Source organism: Plectropomus leopardus, chromosome 12 (assembly GCF_008729295.1).
Source record: "Plectropomus leopardus isolate mb chromosome 12, YSFRI_Pleo_2.0, whole genome shotgun sequence".
Taxonomy (NCBI): domain Eukaryota; kingdom Metazoa; phylum Chordata; class Actinopteri; order Perciformes; family Serranidae; genus Plectropomus; species Plectropomus leopardus.
This window is the reverse complement of record NC_056474.1, coordinates 1524603-1543144: the sequence shown is the minus strand read 5'-3', so window position 1 is coordinate 1543144 and position 18542 is coordinate 1524603. Positions and strand designations below refer to the sequence as shown.

The window sequence follows — 18542 nt, the reverse complement described above, 5'->3', positions numbered from 1 at the left end:
GATTTCATCATCACATTCTCACTTCTGACAAGAGAATTTCGGAACAAACAGCACAACTCTGAGGAGCTTTTTTCCAGCACACCTAAATATGTCTTTTGCCTGCATAGAAAAACAGAAACATGTGTTTGGATTTGTTCAAACACCTTGTACTTGGTTTGTAAATTCCTTACATTTTGTTACATGTGGATAAAAGTTGAAGTCACATTAGAGATGCTGCCATCGGTTGTCATTTCGGCTAAAATATGGCTCAGTTCAGTTTATAGCTGCGTCTTTGTAAACATGCTTAATCAAGTACATGACCAGAGCTTACAGACGAAATTTTTTAAGATTGCAGTTAATGCTGTTTTTGTGCTCTGGTAGCTTTGGCGCTCTGCACAATCTTCCTGCTGAGGACGCCCATCAAAACATTTTTAGAACAAGCAGGCGAGCGATAGAGAGAGAGAGAGAAGGCATTCATTTTTGGCTCATTCGCCTCAACAAGCTTCAATTTGTCTCCCACTTAGAGACCAATCGACTCGCTCAGCCCTTCGCCCCTGAGACCTGCGAGCAGTTTGGATTAGAAAATGGAGCTCTGCTAAACAGCGTGTGAGGTCCTCGGCTGGATGCTCAGAGCAGCTACAACACGCAGAGACGAGAAAGTGGACAAACAAACGTCTAGATCAGCCTGAAACCCCAGATTACCTCTGCTGAGCATTAATGTGGACAGTAAGGTTTGCACGTGTGAGGAGGTTCATGTTGATTTTCCTTTTACATCATGCAAGTAGTAAAACTGTAAACAAGTAAAATGTATCTTTGAGAAAAGCAGTAAAGATTTGACATGCTTCACAGCAGTGAAATCAGTCCTCATTCTTGCAGAAACAAGGTGATAAATCTGCTCACCGCTTTTGCACGGAGTCCCATTTTGGTGAATTTATAGAGATGAGTTTACAACACTGACAAATTATAAACCTTCTTGTTGGTGCTGAACTTTAAAAGGAAGAGGAGGAAGCTCTCCATCCAGTTTTATGTAACTTTCCTTTCTTTTCCTAAAGATGAATAGCTGGTATTCAGTCGTGAGACAGGCGTTAATGATACATAAAACCTGTCATTTGTGGGGCATTCATTTGTAGGAGATCATACGAAGCATTTGATGAGTATATGCTGTTTGGTACTATGCAAAAATGCAGCAGCAGCATGAGGGAGGAATGTCGTACTGGCCCTATAGCACAATCTTTGTGTATGTTGTGTGTTTACGCGTTTAGTCACATCCTGCTCAAAAAATCCAACCAGCCGGTGACTTCACATCCATTATTTAGACAAGCTATGGTCCAAACAAAGTTTTTTAGAGGGATTCAGGCTGTTGTCATGTGTTGCAAGTAGATAAACAATCTCAAGTTTTAACAAAAGATGACAGACTAGTGCGTGCAGTAAGTGCAGACAATGTGTTGTGTGTCTCGGAGTGACAATGCGCCATCAGTGTTTGGTCATAAAACGCAAACAAAAATTGGTTTTAACCAATGCTTCAAAAATCCTACAATGTTCAAAATGACAATCAGCAAAACCAGCTGTGAGCAACCTCAGTCAACTGAAGTGCATCTCGAGGAGCAGAGGCCAGCTAACTGAGGCCGCGTTTACATAAGAACAGACAAGAAACACTGAAAAGTCCTTCCATTGCCTTTTTAAATAAATCTACATAAATATGATAACATTGTGAAAATTATCCTCTTGTGCAGGGATCCACAAAAACAACCAAAAACGCTGCAGTATGCATGCCAGGCCAGTAGTTGGTTTTGTAACTTTGTAATGACACAACATAGAAGAAGACCACACACCTGCACATAAAGGCGCTTTTCTTCAGAGCAGTGAGCATAAATAAAACAAGAGGACGATGGCGAATGCACACATGAGAACTGACCTCAGCAGAGTCAGCAGCACAAACATCGCTCGAATGTCTACCATCGTTGTAATAGTTGTCCTCCGACTTGGTGATGGCTATTTGTCTGAAACGTAATGCACATGCGTAAGGTGCAGCTGTGATGTCACTGTTCTCTGCGTGCATTGCCAGTTTACATGGCGACAGAATAAGTGACGTTTTAAAAACAATTACTCTCTGGATCTCTGATTCAAATTTTTGCATTTTTAGGCCCCCAAAATGCTGTTGTCGTGTAAATAAAAAGGCTAAACTGCAACAAAAGTTTAACGTTTCATGCAAGAATGGTTGCCGTATAAACGGTCCCTCAATGCAGAGTTTCAGCTATGAGCTGTTATCCCCGAACTGCAAGACAAATACTGAAAATACTGAAAAACTCAAAATTTGGGAGGGAGGGCACTAATCAGAGGCAGACTTGTCACATTCTGTTAAGTGTGAATGAGACAGCCGATGTGTGTGTGTGTGTGTGTGTGTGTGTGTGTGTGTGTGTAGGGGTGACGTTTGAGACTGTTTCTTGAATGTGGGTTGAGCCCCGACAAGCCAAACACCATCACCCTCCTGCCGCACACACACGCACACACATGCACACACATACGCACACACACACACACACACACACAAACACACACACCAGCCAGTCTAGCAGTTTGTCCTTCCCCAGGGCTCCATGTCTCCCATGTCAATCCAAGTCTGGGTGGGTACACACTAAACCATCATCAACCATCTCACACACACACACACAAACACACAAAAACCAGCTCTTTATGCAAACATTCAGACAATCATTCACACTGGCATCATATAATTTCACAAAAAAAAACAAACTAAGAGTTTAGTTAGGAATTAATTAGACGAATGAGATGAGATGGTTGACTCTCTGTCTGCTTAATAAATACTGAGTTTAAGTCCAGACAGGGTTGTCCTAACTAAGCATGAGGTCTGGAAGCAGAGGGACACGGCCCTGCTGGCTCTGTTCAAACATAAATTGTGACAGCGGCATCCTCATAATATAGTGAATGAGCTAATGGCACTGACGACGGATCACCATTGTGCAACATCAATTTTTGCTGACACGTTAGATATCAAACCAGAGTCACCCAGTGCAGTGTGGGGGACATCGTGGTATGGACAATAACTAAGGAGTCCGAGTGTGCCCGCTCCACACCTGTATCTGACTAGCAAGCGTGCGCTATGCCTGCAGTGGAATTCAAACACTGATCAGAATGAATGAAGCGAACTCACGGCGAAAATAAAAAGGTTTGCAGTGAATGAAAAAAGTTTCCAAACAGATTATGCATATTAATACAAAACACATCAGCGGAGTTTTGCTGGCTTTCAGGGCTTTTGCAGGACGTATTTCCACACAGACTCTCTCTCAAACTGGGACTGAAATCTAAAAATACGGTTAAACGAGGCAGAGCTGATCCAATATAAATCAAAATTATGTCACCACACTGTCCTTTTGTTTCTAGGCATAAATGTCACCACAAATCAAAATAAACATACAACAATACAGCAAAGATGACTTAAATACACAGTAGTTTTCAGAAGCACCTGAACCTTTGTTCTACATCTACCTCAGTGCCACTGCATAACTGATTTTAAATCCAGTTTATCAAGTTTGTGATGTATGCTGCCGTCTCCATAAAGAAGGCAACACCCGAATCCCAGACGCTGAGTGTCAGATACCTTTGCAGCCTAAATCAGCGATGGCGCTCAATGTACCAGGTGTGATAATGATGGCGGCGTTCTACTTGCTTGTGTTGGGAATCGGCATTTGGGCATCTGTAAAATCTAAGAAGATGGAGCAAAACGCACAAGGCGGACGGTTAGAGGTTTCTTTTTTGGCAAACCGAAGTGTTAACTTGATAGTGGGAGTCTTCACAATGACGGGTGAGTTCTGGTTTCCCTGTTTAAAATGCATCTTCAATGAGTGTTCTTAAAACTCTTTTTTTGTGCTATGCGGTTGAAGAAAACATTTGTGAGAATGGGGTAAAGAGGTTGCTGGTCAGATACAAATTTAAGTCATATTCATGTCAAAATAATGCTGATTTCCTGAAAATAATGGGGCATATCTGAAATCACAATACTTCACCAACACACACCTACATTAATGATGAGACCCGAATAATACATGTATGTGAACATGTTTTTTCTCCTGCAGCCACTTGGATTGGAGGTGCCTTTATCATTGGAGTTGCAGAGTCAGTTTATGACCCCAACAAGGGCCTCATTTGGGCTCTTCTGCCTCTGCAAATATCTATTTCCTTTATCATCGGTAGGTCTGTTTTCAAATCAGTCTCAATGTAGCACTTCTGAATTTTATCTTTTTTTTTTCTTATGAGGAGATGTGTCAAAACCGCACATCACTGAACCTACACAATTTTTGAGCGGTGTTCAGTAAATAAGAAAAACCTGTTACTCAGAGGTCTAATTACTATGTAACATGTGATATTTGCTCAAGTGCACTTTCATGTCATAGACTGTGTATAGACTGTATAATATCAGCGAAGCCACTGTGACCTCCCACATTGTGTTTTGGACTCACACATTGAAGCCTCAAATTTGGCATTTTTACCGACGTCATTTTTGAATTTGGAGCTGCAAGTGAGGGTCGGGCGAGTCCTAACGCTAGCTGAGAGCTTGGTTGGCATGGTGCATTTACAGTTAAGGTTAACTTTGATCGTGCTGATACTAAGAATCTTTCTTTTTTTCCATGACTTCATTAAGCAAGGACCTATATAAAAAAACATTAATCTCAAATGAAAAAAAGTTGATTCATGGCAGATTTAGCTATTAGCTAGTTTACATCGGCAGTCCCAGCACAGGTACAAAAAAAACAAATACTTAACACTTAAAACACTTATCACACATGATAAAAGAACAACATAAAACATTACATTACAACAGACAATGCAAACAGATACAAACACATCAACACACCAACACATCCATCAAGTTTCCTACAACTTAAAAAAATTCATTCATAAAATCTGGATCATGGTGAAATTAGTGTTGACATCTCACCAAAAATGAACAGGCTTTAAACTAATAAAATAAAATCCAGCTTACTTAATGCAAAAACAACAACCAAAAAGCAGATCATTAGACTCTTTGGATGGTTTCTACATACAACCGAACGCTGAAGACTGAACACAAGACTTTAAAATTTAACTTCCATGAAAACACACTGAAATAGCACTAGCCACAGCTCAGCCTACACTCTATATATCTGGGATTTACTATTATCTTACATCACCAGCGTTTACAGCATCGTAGCAACCCGTCAACAGGCAGCACCTGTCACTCAAAGCTGCCACTTGAATGATTGGAGATAATCTAGTGGCCATTAAAGGAACTGAAGTGTTCAGCACTTTCGGCTAATTCTGGCTATTTCCGGCTTCTGTTTAATTTTTTGCATGGAAACTATGCACAAGAAAAAGAGCAAGAAAAATGAGCTCCTTAAATCCAAGAAACATCCTTAAATCTTAGATACTTTAATGCTGGCCCCTGGCTGCCTGTGATTTTGCAAATTGGCCCCCAAGTAAAGCAGGCTGAGTATCCCTGGTGTGCCAGGATGTTCAGTAACAAAGTATTGCCTTTTTTCTCTTTTTCCATCACTTGAAAGGAGGACTATTTTTTGCAAAGCCAATGAGGGAGAACAATTACATCAGCATGATGGATCCATTTCAGAGGAAGTATGGAAAAGCAATGACTGCGGTTCTTTCCATTGTTCCATTCATCACTGAAGTTTTTTACATCACGGCCACGCTGGTGTCTTTGGGTAAACACTTACAAATACACTCAAATTAACAACTTTCTAATGCATTCTTGCAGTTTATCAGTTATCTTTTTTTCATTCTTTGCATGGTTTGCTACAGGAGCAACCATGAGTGTGGTTTTAGATCTGCCCTTCAGTGTTTGCGTCTGGATCTCTGCTGCCGTGGCGATCGTCTACACGGGTCTCGGAGGTCTATATTCAGTTGCTTACACTGATGTCATCCAGATTTCACTGGTGTTTCTGAGCTTGGTGAGTTTTACATCATAAAAGAGTTTCAAATGTATTCTTCCTCTTTTGGATTTTGCTGAGTGATTCCTCTTTTTTCACAGTGGCTGTTAGTTCCTTTTATTCTGACGAGCGGCGTTTATATTGACATCACTAAAACAGCATTCAACCACACGTATCAGGCCCCCTGGACTGGACAGCTCAAGTCTGATGAAATTGGGAGATGGACTGATGATTTTCTAGTGTTGGTAAGATGATTAAAAGAACAAAATAAATGTGTTTTTTATTGCTGAGACTGCTTGGTTTTCATGTTTTATGAGGCAAAAAAAATGCATTATCTAGAATCTCATGTGCACACTAGCCTTAAAGAAAATTACATTATATTATCACTTTTATTATTAGTGCTATCATTAGTATTCCTAGAATTATATTTACAGTTATCTGAAGACTTGCATCAACCCATTCGCATCCCAACTCCTCACATGTTGCCGCACTGTCAGTAACTTTCTGTGTCTACTGATGGCGTCTTACAAGGACCATGCTGCTTTACGTCACCATGTGCATTTGTTAAAATCACAGGGATGGTGTTTCTGTGATGTCAACAAATGCACATGGTTGGATAAAGCACCATGGTCATTATGTTTTCACAACAGCACTGACTGTCACAATGGTTAAGTCTCCGCACTCCCGCACAAAAATCAGTTACCCATCCACCTTCCCCACCCCCCGTCCGCCCTATAAGCACACGTGTCCTCCTTACATTACGTGGTTACCAGCAGCATTTTTACCTGACTCTGTCCTTCAGCGTTTCATGTGCACGCTACCAGTTACTTCCAGATGCATTCTCAAGTGACATTGCCTTTGCATGTTGCATGTGGATGCGCCGGGGCCATCCAGGTGGCCGCCACAGTATAACTACAATGCCACCGGTTCTGTTGGATGCAGAAGGTGGCTTTCGGCATCACACTCATACAGCAGAAGCGCTGACAGAACAGCCTTTTTACATGGAGATCAAAATTGTTATGAACATTGTAATTCACCATAATTGAGTCTATGTTGCTAATTTACAATGCAATTGACGATTCTTATTTATATATTTATCATTTAAAATAACTGATTATTTAAACTGGTCAAACAGATGACAACTGATCGTTCAGTTTATTTACAAATGTAGTCTTTTATCATTGCTCTATTTTTTTTTTTTTTAGCAATATTTCCATCATATAACGTCGACATTTAAAACACGATGACAGACTGTGGCTGGTTTTGTCTCATGTATCATGTTCTAGACTTTGGGCAACATGGCCATTCAGGATTTCCATCAGAGGACACTCGCCTCCAGCTCCACGTACACGGCCAGACTGACCTGTTTTGTAGCCGCAGTTGCCGTGATCATTGCTGCCATCCCATCCGTGCTGATTGGAGCTGTTGCAGCTTCAACAGGTAATTTTGGCATAAAGACTGACAACATGACAGCTCCCCAAAAGTCAAGTCAAGTCAGTTTTATTTGTAGAGCCCATTATCACAAAACACGGTTTGCCTCAGAGGGCTTTACAGCATACGACATCCCTCTGCCCTTAGACCCTCACATCACCCGAGGCAACACGCCCGAAAAAAGAACCGCTGTAACGGAGAAAAAAAAAAGGAAGAAACCTCAGGAAGAGTGGTAGAGGATGATGAGGGATCCCTCTTCCAGGACGGACAGACGTGCAATAGATGTCGTAAATAACAAATGAAATACAATTATGGCAAAAAAGGAAAGAGAAAGAGAGAGGGGGAGAGAGGGGGAGAGAGGGGGGAGGGGGAGAGAGACACAGCAATAATGTAAACAGATGCATGTCATATTACAATAACGATAGGTGCGAAATTATCAAATGTACTCTATGATGACATTGTGGGTCATTGTGGGTCTATGATGATATTGATAAGAGTCTCAATACATATATTGATAGGGACGTGTCCAAAGGCATGATCATCGGCGCAACCAGGACTGAGAGCATGATCAGGGTGAGCGGGGGGTACAGTATCAGTGCAGCCACAGCACAACCAAAGGCAGGATCACAGCGCTAGCTCAGATATCACAACAATCAGGCACAGCCAGGGTTGCAGCCAGGATCCGGGAAAGCTCAGAAACAAGAGAGCAGGAATTCTCCGGAGAAGCAACGGGATTAACGTAGTGCAGTTCAATAGAACCAAGGTGGTGAACAGTAAAAAGGATAAGCACTTAATGAGGATCCTAGAATCATTGATCAGCAATTACGACTTAAATATGAATGCCAAAAAGTCTGGATTGCCCCCTGGTGGCTGGCTGCAGTATAGGTCATAAAGCCCGCCCTGCTGTGTTTACGAAAATGTTGAAACTCCTCCTCTTATCGATTGAATTTGAATGGGTTTGGGACTGTTTAAGCTGACTAAGGTGTTTATATTTACCTTTTCTAATCAGATTACTGGGCTCCGTGCAGACATGCCTATTGTTTAATGTTTTTTATATATTTCAGACTGGAACTGCACCTCATATGGGTCTCCTTCTCCATATGAGCGAGGGGAGGGGTATGTGGTGTTACCCATCACTCTCCAGAATTTAACCCCGAGCTACATTTCTGCTTTTGGCATCGGAGCTATTGCTGCTGCAGTGATGTCATCCGCTGACTCGAGCATTTTGTCTGCAACCACCATCTTCACCACCAACATCTACCGGTCCATCAGGAGTCAGGTGCAGTACAGTGAGGATTTTTTTGTTTTCTGTCGCCATTATTGCAGATTAAATACTCAAGTTTTCTCTGCTCTGCTTTAGGCTTCAGATAAAGAGCTGCAATGGGTGATTCGGCTCACCATTGTGTTTGTGGGCCTTCTGGGAACATCCCTCACCTCTCTAGGCAACAGTGTGATGGTGTTCTGGATGGTGAGCTCAGACCTGACCTACACCATCATGCTCCCCCAACTGATCTGCATCCTCTTCACTGAGGTGGCCAACGGTTACGGGGCGATCGCAGGCTTCCTTGTTGCCGTGGTGATGAGGCTGTTGTGTGGAGAGCCCCTCTTCAGTCTTCCTGTTGTCCTGCAATTCCCAGGTTGCACTTCAGAGGATGGTGTTTACGCTCAGTGCTATCCCATCAAGACCATTTGCATGCTGTCCGCTCTGATCTCCGTTCTGGTGGTTTCGGCTGTGACCTCGCTCCTGTTCAACAAGGGGATCTTTCCTGAGAAGTTGGACGTGTTCAAGGTGAAATCCCAGCAAAGAGCGACACCAGCAGAAGATGCCAGAGACAAATCTGATGAAAATGATGAACTTGCTTCTGAATCATTGTTGGATACGAAATGCTAAGTTTATTTGGGGGGTTTGTAGGTTATAGCGACAGACAGGTCACCATTGCTTTGCTGACATTAGTAGGAAAGCAAATGATTTACACTAAATAACTGCAAAATATTATTTATAGTGCTTCAAAAATGCAGTTATGCAAATGTTAATGATGCATTTGGGAAACTCTAATAAAAGCTCCTCTTTTGCCTATAGACCGAATCACTGTGACTTTGAGCTTACACTTTCAAGACCACAACTGACCAATTGTTTTGAATTAAAGAGATAAACTGATCAGTCAAAATATTAAAACCACTGACAGATGAAGTGAATCATCTTGCCACAACCCGGCTTTGGATAAGCAGATGATCATGAATGATAGACGGATCTTTTTACAATACTTTGTTCTGCTGGGAAACCTTGAGTCCAGGCACTCGTGGATGCCACCTGATGCACGTCAGTGTCTAACTCCAAAATCACTGACGCTAATTATATTATATTATGTATAGTATACATATCTTTAATCATTACATCATATGCATTATAATGACGGTCCGACCTACGTTTCTGTTGTGTTTATTTTATATATTATGTTGCTTCACTTACGTCTTCATAAAAACTCAAATCATGCAGCACAAAAGCTAATCGATGTACTGCTGTGGAGGAGAGGGGGCCTATATGAAACAACTAATATACGTATATTATGTAGAGTTTAGTTTCTGAGACATTTTTCCCAGAGTCAGTAAAGTAAGAGTCATTTTCAGTCAGCCTCGTTGCAAAATGCACAAAGATTACAGCATCTTCTCACTTTTGTTCATTATATTTTCATGGGTGTAATGGTTGCTAAGCAACAACAGCAGCACTTCAGTGCGCGAGCAACACGGAGAGAAACTACAGACAGGCTGAGTGGGTTTTGATTTTTGAAAAAAGAGGATAAATCTTTGATCTTCTCTCGCTCTGCTTGTTGAGATTTGTTTTATTAGTTGACGTGAACTTTGTGCTGCATCACAGCGAAACTAATAATAGAGGATTCTCGTGTCGGTGTGCCGAAAGAGTGACAGCCAAACTCTCACACTGAGCTTTTATTATGGAAGTTAATTTCAGTGTTCGTTTTTTTTTCCTCTCGTTTATAGCAATTCATTTCTTTCTCATTGCTTTGGCTCTAGAGATGGTGATGTCAGGCTGCCAGAGGTCACTGAAAAGATGATTTTGGTGTTTAGAACAATTTTTCATCCGACAGTTACGTTTTGCTGATGTTTAACCCTTAGGACCCATTTTAATGTTACACAATCATATCACTGCGCACAAAATGTGTTTCATTGAGTTATTATTTAATTATCATCAGTCCTAATCAAAACATAAAATATTAATTTTTAGGGTGTTAATCATTTAAATATCATTTTTGTCATGATTCCACTACGTTTTTAAATTTTAAAAAATTATTTTCGATATACTCTATGCTAAGTCGTTTTTTTTTAAATTATTGCAGCCTGGGTTATATCAATGATTAGCAGCAACATCGATGTTAAAGTGTTAATCATGAATGTCAAATATTCATACATTTTCAGAATTTTAACACTTTAAATGCCAGGTTTTTGCAATGATATCACCATTTTCTTTAGATTAAAAAAAAAAAAAGAAAAAGGAAAAAAATTCAATGTACTACATGCAAAGTAGGTTTTTTTTTGCTTTGTTTTAAATCAAATCCTGAGAAATGGGATGCATTTAAATGTCTGAATGTAACAGTTTTTTTCCACAGTATTTTCAACGTATTGAAGCTGAGCTGGAAATTCCAATATTAAACCAAAATACACAATCTTGCTGAAATTGATGCCATGTACATAAACACAGCAAAAATTATCAGAAAAAAATAAAAATAAAAAAGCATGTAAAATGCACCAAACAGTCCCTCAGGGTTGACTTTACAGCGTCACAGTGCCGCCGTAAAGTTTTTCACATTTTCTTGGGTTGTTATTCACGTCTTTGCTCCCTGTGTCTGCAGCACTGACCCACTTTCTCCTGCAGGATCAATACGGTTCATTTCATAGTTTCTTATCTTAGATCTGAGGGAGGATCGGCCGTGCTGGGAGCGCTGTGTGTTTAAGTGCAGTGAATCGATGTCGAGCTAAGTGGCGTCTGATTTGTATTGTAACGTCGTGTTGGACAGATCAGACAAGCAGAACCTGTTTCCTCAAGTGGCGGCTATTAGGAGGTTTAAGGTTTGGACCGCAGCCATTGAACGAGAGCTGATCAAAGTATTTTTTCGGACTTTCTCTGTTCAGCTTGGTGACTTTAAAGAGGATTTCTTCTTTCATTATCACAGTTGCAGTATTTTGCTGTGAAGCATCAGCTAAATGCTAAAATGTAAATTTATCTGTGGAGCAAAACTCAGCCAGAAAAATCTGACACAAGAAAAAAACTTTTATCTTGAGTTAGCAAATGAGAATTGCGGTTTAATGCAGTTCTCAGGTAGAAACTAGCACAATGTTCATCTCAGTGAAGCCAGAAAATCCAAAAAGTTTAACCCATTTTGATGGGATACAGGGCCTCAAATCAAATAAAGTAGGTTATTTGTCAGGGCTATTCAGATTTATCATAAAACTATTCATAAAACCATCCTCTGATCCTCTGCTGATATATTTAACACTCTGAAACTTTTGAAACAATTGGGTTTGATTTCTTTCAAAAACATGGAAAAATAGCAATGTGCAACTTGAAGACAAGAAATGACCCAAATATTTACAACATAAATGGCAAAAAGTTGCAAGACAATTACACGAAGAAACAAAAAGGACAAGAAAAAAGTTAAAAATAACCTGCAAAACAGTGATGAAAAATAAAAATTTAAAAATCTTAAACATAATTTTTTATATAAAGTTGTAATTCTAAATTCTGGACATCAAATTTCTCTTAAAATGCTCCTTCTCTCTTTTCTAAAAATCTTTTTCTTTTCTAAAAAAACAAATTTTCTGGTTATTTTCTTAAATAAAAATTAAAAAAAAAAAAACTGACAATGAAAGTGACAATGAAATGACTTGAAAATTAGCTTTGGGGGGGGGGGGGGGGGGGGGGGGGGGGGGGGGCGAGGTGGATGGATTGAGAAATATTGGATATTTTTTTTTTTAAAAAAAGGGAACAATTTCCAGAAAACTATATTTATAATTCTAAAAATTGTTTATCTAAAAAAGAAAAAGAAAATGAATATTTTCATTTTTCACACTTTAAGTTTTTTTTTCTCTTTTCCTTATTTTCTAGTTGTTGCTTTTTTTACTAACTTCTTGTTTTTGCTCAGTTTTGAAAGGGTCAAATAGCTTGTGAAAGGCAAAAATCTCCAAAAACAGGCAGGCAACAAACTCAAAGTACAAAAGTGATAATCCAAACTGAGCTGAGACTAAATGAAGCGATGAAGAGAACAGGAGAGACTGAGAGCGGAGCGACACCATGAACACAGAGGAAACGCAGCGGCAAACACAGACGAACTGACAAGAAACGAAGAGAAGATCACACGTATATATACACAAAAACACTAATCACAGGAACAACACGCAGCTGGAGGCGGTGGACAGGAAAAGACAGCGAGCTAACGAGACTCACACAGAGCAGGTGTGCAGAGAGGACTCTGGGAGGACTGACGAGGCTGATGGAGGACAGGTGCGTCAGAAAACAGACAGAGACAGGAAGTCACACAAGACCTGACACACGAGCAGCTGGACTCTCAGAATAAAACAGGAAATAAACTTTAACTGTGCAGTCGACTCTCTTACCTCTTTCCCACCAAAATTTAAAAGCATGCACGCAGGTTTTTTAAAACACGCGTAAAGCTGCTAAAGAAAAAGGCGATAGATTGCTTTGTACACTAGAGCTGAGTACACTGCTCTGCAGAAAAAATATTTTAAAGCTTTCATAATTTTAATTTAATAAGCTTTAATAATTTATTCTGATTTAAAGTTTTTTTATGTTTTTTTATTTTGAGGTTGTTGGGTTTTTCCTTTTGCTTTGTTTTGCTTTTTTTTTTTTTGCTTGTTTTTGTGTTTTCCGGGTTTTAAAAACAATTTACAGTTTTTTTTGAGAGAGGGGTCTTTTTTTGAGTTTTTGAATTTTGAGTTTTTGAGTATGTTGTTTTCTTTGTTTCTTTGCTGTATTGCATACTTTAAAGTTTAACAGAAGAGTTTATAAAATGTGATTTTTTTTAATGAATAAATTACCCAACAGTTAATACAAAAACAGCTGAAACAATCAATTTAACAATTAATCAATTAGCAAAATGACAGAAATTCATTTTTATTTTTTGTTTTGGTTATTTTGAAACATTTGGAGAAGTATTGTAAGTAAGTTTTTTTTGAGAGTGTTTTCGTTATCTCTGTTTTTTCAAAGATCTTTCTGCATCTTTTTGCTTCAGAAACAAAAACAAATTAAGGTTGAGGTTTATTTGCCAAACACACACACACACACACACACACACACACACACACACACACACACACACACACACACACACACACACACACACACACTTTTCCCTTTCAGCACCCCCTGTTCAGAATACGTTGTCTAATTCCACCATTGATGCATCATTTCATCCAGATTTAATTTCGTGTACTTTTACGTTTCTGCCTCAGAGTCGCTGACGCCGTTTTCGGATGTTCAGATGTGTTTTCAGATGTTGAGCAGGACTCAGGCATCTGATGAATTATTTCCTGCTTTACAGAAAGTCTGCCTGTCTTTTGAATCGCCCGGCCCTCGCTCCCCTGAATTATAGATAGTTAAGCTCAGTGATTACACCAGATTGCCGTACAATTGCCTGCGTCAGTCAACCGGAGCGCCATCGACTGTCCTAGATTCACAAATTCTCCCTCGAGTGTCTCTCCTGGGATGGAGGGTGCTACTCGTCTCCGTCTGCCTCTGTTTAAGAGGTTTACAGGCTGAGAAGTGACAGGAAATTCATCGAGAGTGAAACTATTTTCGGCGCGTTTCAGCTCCAGAGGTGTGATGATAGGCTGCGGTGGGACGGTTGTCACGAAATCTTAATGGAGGTTATTTTTGGTACCAAATTAACAAGGTTGCTGTGTTGTTTTTGTCTGTCAGACGGAGAGAGAAGTCGGAACAGAGAGAAAGTCGTTTCAGGTGAACCTCTGACGGTAAAAACTTTCAAATCTTTCTACGCAGGTTGACATCAGAAGCTAAATCTGCAGTTGGCTGCGTTCATACTGCACCTCAAAAGTCTGAGTTTCCTGCTGATTTCTAATTAGTCGTAACAGAAAAGAAAAGGCACATCTATCGAGACAGTGCAGCTGGAAAAGTGACAAACAACCCTCGTCAAGGAAACTGCAGCAGAAACCGATCAAACCGATCCCGCAGCCAATCAGCGGAGCCCCCCACAGGTAGGCGTTATCTCCCCGCAGCACACCTGCACCCCTCCTCCCGCCAATCACAGCCCAGGACTCTGTATACATTTCAAAGGGAGTATATCATGAGCGCGAGCCGTGCATGGATAGTGAATCGTAAAATGCGGAATCAAACATTGATGAGGGAGGCGTTAATAATTCAGAGGCAGAGTAGAGATCTGTTGGCGAGCGCCAGTTAAAAGAGCAACGCGAGGGTTTGTTGGACGCGAAGCACCGATGAAGATGAAGGAGTTTATCAGAATTCTGGGTTCTGAAATATGCCACACAGGAAATAATTATAATCATAATAATAAAGTTTATTTAAAAAGCACTTATCAAAATCACCGTTTGTTAAGTGCTGTACACTTAAAAATCACAAAACACACAAAAAATTAGATAAATAAAAAAAAAACACAACACAAAAGAAAAAAATAGAAGAATAATACACAGGAAAAACCATTAGAAAAAAAAAAAAAAAAAAGAATTAAAAAAAGAAAAAGAAAGAAAAAGAATAGATAAAAATTGATTTAGGGAAAATTAATAATTTAATAAATGTTTGATCAATATTGTTTTTACAAAATATTGTTAAAAATAAATTAAAGAAAAAAATAATACCACATGCACATTTTCCTCAATCAAAGCTTACAGCAACGTACACTGCAGCCTATTGATTGATTGAATACATTTCATATGTTTGAGTAAATTCTTATTATTATCGGCTGATGAATTGATTGTAGATTAATGTTAGCATCCCTAATATATATATGTGTGTGTGTGTGTGTGTGTGTGTGTGTGTGTGTGTGTGTGTGTGTTTGTAAGTCACAATGAGCTGCATTTCTTGTATGAAAGATGGTATACAAATAAAGTATGTATATGTATGTATACATGTATGTGTATGTATGTGTATGTATACATGTATGTGTATGTATGTGTATGTATACATGTATGTGTATGTATGTGTACATGTATGTGTATGTATTTGTATGTATACATGTATGTGTATGTATTTGTATGTATACATGTATGTGTATGTATGTGTATGTATACATGTATGTGTATGTATACATGTATGTGTACATGTATGTGTATGTATACATGTATGTGTATGTATTTGTATGTATACATGTATGTGTATGTATGTGTATGTATACATGTATGTGTATGTATGTGTATGTATACGTGTGTGTATACGTGTGTGTATGGATAGTGTGTTTGTATGTGTGTTATAGATAAAGTTTAGGAAATAATAAACTGATTAGCTGAGTGGGGCGAGGAAATAATACGTTTATACTTCCTCTTACTCCTTTTTGAACATGTAAGATTCTATTTGTGCTCTCTGAATCTGTTCATTTTAAATAACTTAACTATTTTTGATATTGCAATTTTGTTTTATTATTATTTTCTCCGTTTTTTCCGTTTTTTTTTTTTTTTTGCATGTACGGAATAAATATCCAAACATCAAACATCTAATCTCTCGACAGTCTGTGTGCCAAGTGCTGTTGTGTAAACATAGGGAGCGTGCTGCATCATCCCGCCATGTGCCTTTGTTTACATCGTGGTAACTGCATCCCGGAGCGTAAACAGCTGACGCAGAAAGATACGGAAACATCATAAACAGGTGCCGAAAGTCGCTGACAGAGCGGGATGAAAACGTGTCGGCGTGTTTTTGTGAACTTTTTTATTCTTATATCTAAACAATAAACTTCATGCAAAAACAAGTTGAACCTTTCACTCTTTTTTGGCATGAAATATTCATAAAAACACGACCGCAGACGGCGGCAAGCTCAAGATAAACGATCAATAAATGACTGAACGTGGCAGATGCTTCCACACAGCAATTATCAAAAGTATGCAAATGATGGGAATCACATGCTGCGGCCTTCACGGTCACCAGATCTCAACCTGAACACATACGGAAGACTGTGACGCGATTTGTTGACACGCTCCGACGCCATCGTGAAAACAGCAAATGAGACAATATGTTTTGTTTCATCCTCTGCGTCACCTATCGCAGTCTGTTCAGACAGCTGCCGTCTCATCTTCCTCTTCCACGCTTCTGTCAGAGTCTGCTGTTCCTCTCCTCAGATCCTCCTCCTCGCTGCTTTTCCTCCCTCAGTCCTCCCTGACTAACAAACCTCATTATACCCATGATCCTCAGCGCAGACCTGCACAGTCCCACAGACGCGCTTTTATGGCTTTTTCCCTTTCTTTCTTTCTTTCTTTTTTTTTTTTCCCGTTTGCCCAGTTTGTCTCTTTCCTTTTGTCCTCACTGACCCATTTGAGCACTTTCAGGTACAGCCGAGGCCCAGCGAGACTCGACGATGGGGCTCCGGGGCTCGTTGCCTAGCAACAGGCAGGAAGCCGGCTTGTGTGGCGGTGGTGGTTTTATGTAACAGTGGGTCTGATGGTTGAATGTAGGCCGCTCAGTCTCCGGGGGGGAAGTGTAGGGACGTTTGTGTCAGTGACCGTGACCCCCCCCCCATACATGTCAGAACACACACAACACACACACACACACACACACACACACACACACACACACACCGTCTCCATGCATAGAGTGGATGGTCAGAAAGGACAACCGGTGTGAATAACTGGCAGATTTATCTTTTTCTCTGAATTTGGGTGATGATGTGATCCTTTGTTTGATCTTTTAAAGTGACTTGTTTTTTTTTTTATTTATCTTCATGTTAAAATAAAGGAGGAAAGGATACTTTCATAATCCCACAAGAAATTTTATTTATTGCACAAAAAAAAAAAAAAAACGGAAAATTTTATCTTTAAAAATTACCAAAAAGTTGTAAAAAAATAAAAAATAAAATAAAATATGGCAGTCAAATAGATACAACATACAGCCATTTGAAGTGGTATAGATATTTTTTCTTTTGTTCAATTTTTGTTGGTGATTTTAAAAGATAAAAATATTTGGGCAATTTTTAAAGGAAAAAAAAACATTTTTTCATTTTTTTTTTTTTTTTTTTCATTTTCTACAAATTTTTGGGAATTTTATAGAAAACATGCCCCCAAACAGAACGCCATTAATCAAAGCCAAGAACTGTAAAAGTGTGGATTTTCTAATGTATATTTATCTATTATTATTATTAACCTCTTATTTTTGGCATCTAACAGACAAATTTTTTTTTTTTTTTTTAAATAACCAACTATAAGTGCAGAAAAGCCGACTCATGTCTGTTTTTCAGACTCATTCCTCGAATATTGTCTCTGTATGCCAGTCAGTTTGTGTTTCTCAACAAATGAGTTGAAGAATGAAGAATGACGAATGTTTTTTTGCTTAGTCAAGGCTGCGTACGAGGCTGTTGGTTGAATTATTTTCTGTGCACATTCACGTGTCGTGTTTTTGCCTTTTGTTGCTGGTTTGTGTGGAATATTAACACGCTGTTTATGCATACATGTGGATATCTGTGACAGCGTGTTTGTGCCTTGTAAAGCTTGTGTGTACTGTGCATTGTTTCCTCTGTGCATGTGTGTGTGTGTGTGTGTGTGTGTGTGTGTGTGTGTGTGTGTGTGTCCCTCCTCCCTCCGCCTGTTGTCCCAGATGGCGGTTCACTCTTTGTGGTCAACTGAGGAGCCTCAGCAACAAAAAGGAGGCGGTTGCCATGGTGAAAGTGATGTCTAATTCATATTCAGAAATTGCTGGTTTGACTCAGGCGGACAGCAGCTCTCGTGTAAACTGCCATGTTGTTTCTGCTTTAATATGTTTGCTTTGACGGAGCCGAGGGCCTCGCTATCCCGCCCTTATTCCCCAGACACACACTTCAGTCAGGAAATGAGACTTGTGATGGCGTCCCGATGCTCGCTCTCAGGTTTATCTCTGCACCAAACACAACAAGACAAGCTGGTGTACAGTTTTTGTTTTGAGTTTTGGTGTGAGGACGCCGTGGTGGCGACGAACAGAGACGGTTTGTAGCGGTGAATAAACGCTCG

The 18542-nt window shown here is 39.6% G+C and overlaps 1 protein-coding gene across 1 annotated transcript; it reads left to right on the top strand.

Moving 5' to 3' along the window:
• The first annotated feature begins 3618 nt into the window (after nucleotides 1-3618).
• LOC121951963 (high-affinity choline transporter 1-like) lies at nucleotides 3619-9240 on the top strand. The gene is made up of 8 exons (XM_042498463.1): nucleotides 3619-3802; nucleotides 4074-4187; nucleotides 5538-5693; nucleotides 5791-5939; nucleotides 6020-6163; nucleotides 7205-7358; nucleotides 8414-8628; nucleotides 8710-9240. Exons 1-8 carry the CDS (start codon nucleotides 3619-3621, stop codon nucleotides 9238-9240), a joined length of 1647 nt encoding a protein of 548 aa, XP_042354397.1.
• The last annotated feature ends 9302 nt before the right edge of the window (nucleotides 9241-18542 follow it).

Excerpts from the sequence above, each read along its gene's own strand:
- LOC121951963 (XM_042498463.1), top strand. The coding sequence starts at position 3,619 with ATGGCGCTCAATGTACCAGGTGTGATAATGATGGCGGCGTTCTACTTG. Across the intron at positions 4,188-5,537 it reads ATCTATTTCCTTTATCATCG|GAGGACTATTTTTTGCAAAG; the intron begins GTAGGTCTGTTT and ends ATCACTTGAAAG. Across the intron at positions 5,940-6,019 it reads CACTGGTGTTTCTGAGCTTG|TGGCTGTTAGTTCCTTTTAT; the intron begins GTGAGTTTTACA and ends CTTTTTTCACAG.